At 40.1% G+C, this 8118-nt stretch overlaps 1 protein-coding gene across 1 annotated transcript; it reads right to left on the reverse strand.

The window, feature by feature from the left end:
* Positions 1-2294: 2294 nt before the first annotated feature.
* On the reverse strand, positions 2295-5649 carry LOC109976714 (early growth response protein 2b-like). Its single transcript, XM_020626725.3, has 2 exons — positions 5189-5649; positions 2295-5054 (listed from the first exon to the last, which is right to left on the reverse strand). The coding sequence occupies exons 1-2, from the start codon at positions 5355-5357 to the stop codon at positions 3958-3960; spliced, it is 1266 nt and encodes a 421-aa protein (XP_020482381.1). The 5' UTR covers positions 5358-5649; the 3' UTR covers positions 2295-3957.
* Between the last annotated feature and the right edge of the window lie 2469 nt (positions 5650-8118).

Genomic DNA, 8118 nt, shown 5'->3' on the forward strand with positions numbered 1-8118 from the left:
TCTAACCTTTATTTTATTTTTTTTTTTTTTAACTGAGTTTTTCATTTCAACACACCTTTTTTTTAGGTTATTTATATTATTGTTTATTGGGGGGGGATCCCCCTTAGCAACAATTAAGTCAGCAACTATTCTTCCTGTGGTGAACACATGCAAACAGTGAAATCCACAAAATCATATTGTTCAAAGACCAAAGCAAAACAGAAAATAAAATCACTCGTATAACAACAATTGTGAAGCCTGTAAAGCTACGTTTAGCAGCTAAAAGATGCTCTGATCATCCTTTCATGCTTATATCAAAAACTTTTTAAATACACTGCTGTTATGACCGAATGAAGCCTTAAATATCAAAACCTGACAGCTTAAATGTTGTCAAAATGGCTTTTAATTCACACATCGTCCCATGAGTAGCTGTAATGTATCTGTTTATTTGTTTCCCATTAAGAAAGTGCCAAGTTAAATACATTGTTATTTCTATCAGCCCAGAGGCTAATATCACGTATTGGCCATTTCAATATCAAATTAAATGTATTTCTATTTGGATCATATCTTCAAAAGAAGATTTCCTGTTTTCTGTCTTCACTTCATCTGTTTCTCGTACTTTTGTGTTCAGAGGTCACTATCCCTTACACCAGGATTTCCCAACCTTGGGGTCCCGACCCCACGTGGGGTCGCATGGATTTCGAATGGGGTCACCACAATGTTTTGTTCATTAATCAATGAAAAATAGATTATATATTAAAATGTATTGATCACAGGATACTGTGGGCCAATGTCAAAACAAGAAACTTGCAGAGTCTGACCGTCTGTCATCCACTATCCTTTCTTCTTCTGTCCACAATGATACACACAGAAAAGCCTAAAAGTGGTCTTAAATTCATGTTTACTTGCAGCACTAAAGAAAAACTATTACATGATTGAAATTTAAAAATTAATTGAAGCAAAGACTTGGATGTGTTTTGGATGTCTGGGGTTGCCAGAATTTTGTAAAGTCAAAGATCACAAGCCAAAAGAGCCTTTTAAGGTAAAAGTATAAGGGCTTATACTTTCTCCAAGAAAATATTTTTATTGTGAATCATCAATAGGTGTTCATTTTTATTTGCATTAGCTTGACATCGAAATGAAAGCTAATCAATGTGTGACTCGACACTTCAAAGGGGCATTTGTAAACATATAGAAATCCTGGAAGTCCTTAAATTGTGATGATTTAATTTCCTTAGTCATTACGTGAACATGAATAATGCTGGTTTTATGTGTGACACCTACATTGTTTTTGTTTCAGAGCTGGCAGTGTTCAGGACAGAGCTTCCATACCAGTTATCTTTGAGAGTAGTTACAGTAACAGGTTAGTCTTTATGAGCAGAGGGATTTGTTTCTGCATCCCATTCCCGTTTTGAAGGCTTCATGCACTACATTGACTTTTTGCCATAACTTTTCCCAGGCACACAAACGCAACCTACTGAAAATGGCTCCATGACACACTTTTGGGTCCCGACCCCAAGCAGTTGACAATCAGGGCCTTAAAGCATTACCTGTTTTCACACAAAGCACTCCTGTAATGTCCCTCACAGAAAGTTTACCCTGTCAGTCCGGCGTCTCAGGAGCTTGGACATGATGTAAAGAGGACACTGCGGTCATGATGTTTCTAAGATGTCCAGTGATTGATTTGATTTAGTTGCAATATATTGAAAGGAATTAAGGATTCACAAACAACTACCTCACAGTGCAGATTAAAGTTAGATTTCATGGGGCGCTGATGGAATATAGTGGTTAGGTCGCGCTCCAAGGCTAAAGTCCCGGGTTCAAGTCCGACATGCAGGTCCTTCCCTACATGTTGTTCCCCACTCTCTTCCTGATTTCCTCTATTCGCTGTCCTGTCTAAATAAAGGCTAACACCAACCTCCCCCACCCCCCCACCCCTTAAAAATACATTAAAAAAATGTCTAATGTCATGCTTTGTGGAGAACTTATTCTAAAGTGCATGTTTTTATAAAGCTCCTGTGAGCTGGTTATGAAACACACTTAAGTTAGTGCTGATGATTCTTTATGAGCTACAAAAGCGAACAAGACCTTCAGCGAGAAGACTAATTACACCTTCATAGAATTTTTTTATTTTCTGTTTCGGCTCAGGTCTGTGTCAGAGGAGGACAATAACTGCTGTGACGACTTCTTTTTTTGTTTACTTTTTTCACTGTGATGATCCAGGGGAGTGAAATGTTTGATCAAAATAAAGATGAAGGGTGTTTGTTTTGGTAAGAAAGCATTTCTTATGCATGAAGTTTAGTCATGAACTCCGCAGGGGTCAACAAAATCTTTTTATTTAATGGAGTTCTGTTTGGGACTGAACACATTTTCATGAGAAGAAAAGGAAAATTTTTACATCTTAAATTCTCTGCCAACAGAGTAAACGTGCTCTGAGAGATTATCTGTTATGATTTATAAAACTCCAGCAGGAACATAAAATAGACACAGAGTTGATATTGTATTGTAGCATCGATAAAGGCAGGCAGGCAACAACAACTCGACAAGTCAACATTTATTTGCATCGACAAGAAGCATCAGTCCAGCAGAATAAAAGCTTTAGTGCTCGACTTGATTGCATAAAAATGATAAAACAAAAAACACAACTTTCTATCTCTTGCTTTCTCTCACATTCATCAGGAAGAAAAAGCTGATCGGATCAAAAAGTCAAAACACTCCTGAAAGCAGCCAAAAATAGCAAAAATGTAACCAGAAAGAAACAGATTATTAGGCTACAGTCTCATCAAATTCCAACAAGGTTACCGAGCTCTAAAACAAACTGTTTATCGAGTGCAGTAAACAAACATATCATTATATTTTTTTACATTTCAAATAGGATACAAAACCAGGTTTTTAAAAAAAGCTCAATTTTGCTGCATCTTACAATAAAGTTTCCCACTTAAGCCCCGTCCTGATTTGTGATGTCAGAGGTGTACTCTGACATCACTACTCTCCCACACTTGTCAAAAATTGTCCAAAAATATTTTTTTTTGTGAAACAGACAGAGTTATACTAAACCAGTGGATGTAATTACAGTAGTTTTGCATCTTTTTCTATTTCTATCAACTTGTTGCATGGTGACTTATTTTAGTGCTCACACATATAAATGATCATTTGAAAAAAAAAGAAGAAAGAATGTGTGGCATTGCAAAAATACAAGGCTGTGTATATGTCTCTTGTCAATCCTTAAAAACTAAATTTATTTGTGTTGTCTATTATAATTCAAAGTTTTTCAAGAAAATATTATTTTTGTTTCATCCAAACGTTCCCCCTGATAACTTCTTGACTATACGTGTATTGTTTTTGTTTTTTTTAGATTAAAAAGTTTTGCATCTGAAACCAAACTGCACTAAGCTGGAGGCAGAGCAGCAGCAGTAAACTCCCCTGAACCACTTTGCTGACTTGCAGGAATTTGGTTTCGTCTTTGCAGCCTGAATTGTGACTGAATCCCTGAGATCATGAAGCATAGACTAAAGACACAATAATGCCTTGCCACAGAGCTGAAGCAGGCTGTAGCAGGTGAGCACATTGAGGCACACATTCAGAAACTGTTCACCTACTAAAATCACCAAACAGTGAATTAGGTGAACCACACTTTTACTTTTACTTTTCAGTCACTTCAACCCCCAAAATACTCTATTTTACTAGATGACTTTGTTATTGGAGAGTGGAGATGTTTTTTTTAATTAATGATCACGTGACTGATGAGTGATTAATATTGTTTAGCTTCTGTTAAAAAATAATGAATCACATCACATCATTCGAAACTCGGATACTCCCTGATTTCTTTTCAAATATGGCTTCCAAAGAGATTTGTTTCATGTTCTTTGTGAGATCAACAGACTGTGGGATAAACTGTGAGCTGTGTTGGCACTTGGCAGGCAGGATGTTTTAGGAGCTGATAGAGCTTGTGTTCTGTTTCAGGCCAAGCACGCTGGATTAGGATGCAGAGGACTTTTTCTCCTTCTGTCTGAGATGAATCTTCATGTGCCTCCTCCTCTCGTCACTCCGCGCGAACTTTCTCCCACACTGGTCGCACGAGAAGGGTTTTTCCCCGGTGTGCGTGCGGATGTGGGTGGTTAGGTGATCGCTGCGGCTGAAGTTCCTCATGCAGATGCGGCACTGAAAAGGTTTGTGGCCGGTGTGGATGCGCAGGTGCCGGCTCAGCTCGTCCGACCTGGAGAATCGGCGGTCACAGCTCTCTGCAGGGCACGGGTACGGCCTCTGGTGGACTGGTGTCTTACTTGGCCGGTTCGGGTACTTTCTTGGTCTTAGGATGGGCCTGAGAGGGAGGTTTTGGTGGCCTGGAAAAGCTGCAGCCATCGGGCCTTCTGTCGCAGGCGAGGGCGCACCGAGCGTAAAGTTCCTGATAGTGTTGAGAGGCGTAAGAGGAGGGGGAACCCTGAGGGAGTCCAGTGGGTACGGGAGGGATTTCCTCTCCGGGAAAGCCGTCTGGATGTCTCTCTGGCAGCTCTGCTGGTAGAAGCCTCCGTACTCAGGCATGAGTGACAGAAGTGCGGCGCCGTCAACTGTTGGTTTGGGTACGGAGCTGTAGGACGGCGACGCGTGGTAGGACATGGCGCAGGTGGACGTAGCCAGGTATCCCCCTGCTGATTGGTCCTGGTATATGTCACCGCTGCATGAGTAGGAGGTTGCTGGGTGAGAGTGAGGATGGGGATGGGGGTGAGGGTGAGGATGAGGAGGCGCGTACATGTGGCTGATGTCGGGCTGACCGTGCGCCATGGTGCCTTCCCCCGCGTCCGCTGCGTCTACTCCTCCTCCGCTTTCACCTGCTGCGTAGAGATCTGGAGATGCTGAAGCAGATTCGGACTCGGTCACGGGCCCCGGGGTGGCGATGTCAGCACTGACCACGTTGATGATGTCCCCCGGTGTCCACGGTCCACCTGCGCCTCTGGAGTCCACCGAGAACTTCCCGCTGAACGCCACAGGGTGTGTGCGTAAAGTTGCCACGTACTGTGCCAAGTCTCCGTGGAGAAGCAGATCAGTTGGACTCCTATCCTCGAACAGAAGATCACCTGAAACACGTGCAAAAATACATTAGAATAGACCCTATAGACTGATTGATTTTTCTTTTTTTTTTTAAACATTCCGCTGCAGTCCACGTCACAATTTTCCATCCAAACAACCCTAAGGGGAAATAAAACCTTACCACTTTCATCCAGAGGAGGTTTCCTTTCATGTTCGTCCTCACCTACAGCCTCTTGTTTAAAAACAATCTGTGAAGGCATCTCCCTTTCCGCTGCGTACACATCTTTAGGAAAACTGTCTACAATTCCGCTGAGAGACATAGACACTTCATCGGCTATCTTAGCAGTCATCCTTTCTTTGAGATGGAGATCAGGCGGTTGAAACTAATTAAACATTCCAGTCAATGTTGTATTTTCTGCCTTAAACACAATGACTAATTTCCCTCATCTTTCTCTATTAACCCCTGTCTCTTCCGCCTCTCATCTCTTGTTAATAGCTCCTGGATGCTGCAGTATGGTTATAAAGGGAATCTCTGGGTCTCCCGTTACGTCATTTTCCAAATATGGACTTGGCCTTAAAAAAAAAGAAGAAGAGGGAACTCCAGAAATAGGACTGGCGGAGCTCGCCGTGACGAAGCGTCGATACAATTGAAATGCATGATCCAGCTAAAATAAAATACAAACTCTCAGATAATAAACACGATGTTTATGTCTTTATTCCAGAATTAATCACAAACACGAGCACGTGCCTCCTGCTGCTCAGACTCGTGTAAGGGATTGAAAAACATTAAAGCTCCATGATTCGGAATTCCGGTCCCACTTTCTCCATACATGGATTCTCCGGTGAGGTGAGAGGATCCAGCTCTGCATATATGGCTGGTATCCGGGTAAAGTGTGTTACATTGTTTTGTCTTTGTGCCAGCTGAGCCCACACACTGACTGCACACAGCCATTTGTTTTCTCCTCTGCCTTGTCAGAAACAGATTACTGCTCTGACTGAGGCTTGCTATTGTTGGCGCGCTGAGATAGATGGCGTGATTAGTGAGGAAATAATTGCTGAATTAACTTCCTGGAGAAGCTGCGTGGTCTTGATGGTATCCCCCCCTTTTTTTTTTAAAGGATAGGAGAATTAAAAGGGATGTTTTTATAAGGATTTATTCTTAGAGTAAATGGTAGATTGCTGAGTGGGAGAAAACCTGCAGCTACAAATCCATCAATTTAGGGAACTGGTATAATTCAGACATATTTCTTTTTTTTAAATGGTGTGGCCAAAGAAAACATCGATTATGGTTGTATGACGCATATACCAATCACAACAAAACCAGAAAACACCTTCTAATTACTAATAGGCTATTTTATGGTGAACCAGATGTACCATAAAATGTGTTCTCTTTAAGTTTTTGAGTCACATTTATACACATTTCAATGTAATATTATTTGAAATAACAGGGCTTTATATGACAAAATAACAGCATTTGGGGTTTTTGTCCTTAATCTCCGGAAGCCCAAAGCAGAAATACATTTTATTTTACTCCATTCTTATATACGTTGCTTCACTTATAAGACTGATTTTCCTAAAAAATAAGGATTAATTCACCTAAATCTATTCATTTTAGTTTAAACAGTTTTATTGTTATAAAGAGTAATTTCCGATGGTTTTCTCAAGATCTTGAATTATTAATGTTGATCTACTGAGATAATACAGTGGTTTTTGTCTTGATAAAGAGTACATTTCTGGAGATCTCAAGAAAAAGTCTGATATGAATAGGAAAAACTGAATTTTTATCTTTTGAGAACAAGATAAATAAGTCCAAATCTCTTGAAAACAACCAAAATGTACTTGTTATTACAGGAAAACAGGGTCAGTTAAAATGAATAGCTGCATGTCGTCTTAGGCTTCTGTATTAAGAGAAAAACTACATCAAAAACGAAAATGATTTTATTACTGAAGATTGCATTTACCTGCTTTTGTTAGCCATATTACAGCCCATGTTTTACAGATTGTAGAACAGAGAATTTTTTTCACTTAAAAAATGTCCCTCTGAGTTTTTGTTGTTTGTCTTATCTCATCTTATCTTATCTTGTGTTAAGAATTAAGACTTGGTTTTTGTGATGAATGAAGAGGCCAACAGGTCACACCAGGGGTAGTTGATGCAAAGATGTCAGTGTCCTGATGAAATTAGCATTTAACTTTGGACATATTTCCACTCTCATGGCTATTATCTCACAGCCTATCAAACATTATAATTAACATGGAACATCCTATAAGCCTTTGCTTTTAGCCTGCACGTGAAAGCACACACCCATTTCCAAACACAAAGTGTTCTTGGAGCCACGGATAAGAAAAGTAAATTCCCTCTGGAGAAAGGCAAACAATGATTGGACCCGAGGGGCATCAAACAGGCAGTGAAAGTGAACTCGTATTTCCTCACAAGCTCAGCGAATAGTTGAAAAAATAACTTAATTTCAGATGTAAATGAAATTGTTTGGATAGCTCAAAAGTGATGAATCACATATTAAGATTCACAGGGCTTCATGCTAACCCCAAAGTAAACACTCAGAAGGCTGCTCTCGCTGTCGAGCACGTGTAGAGTCAGGTGATGTAGTGAAAGAGTAAGAGAAGGCTGAGTAGGATGGTAGTGGGAGTTGATGGATGGGTCAAACAACACAAGACTTTTAACCACACCCTAATCTTTTCCTGAACAAAAAGTACTAAATATAACAACACTGTGACTGTTTCATAACATTCAGCGTGACTTAGAAAGTATTTCTGGCAGAAAGGGGCAGACAACAGAGTGTAAAAGAAACAGAGATTAAATGGACTTTTATGGTCTTTTTGAGACATCGAAGTCTAATATGTATTAAATACCTAGTATGAGAACATGCTGAAACTTGTTTCTTTAAAGCCAAGTCTTCATGGCAACTTCTAAAAGAGTCACTCCACTGAATGAGCATTACTGTAAACTCCTATCACACCCAAGTTTCTGCCGAAGTTTGCCAGTGAGATTTTACACTTGATGCTTAAATGTAAATGATTCGTCCAGCCAAATGTCAAGATATTCATATACTGTGACCCTTTCAATACAGTTGCCATTGAGTGTGGATAATTGTA

This window comes from Labrus bergylta, chromosome 10 (assembly GCF_963930695.1).
Source record: "Labrus bergylta chromosome 10, fLabBer1.1, whole genome shotgun sequence".
NCBI lineage: Eukaryota > Metazoa > Chordata > Actinopteri > Labriformes > Labridae > Labrus > Labrus bergylta.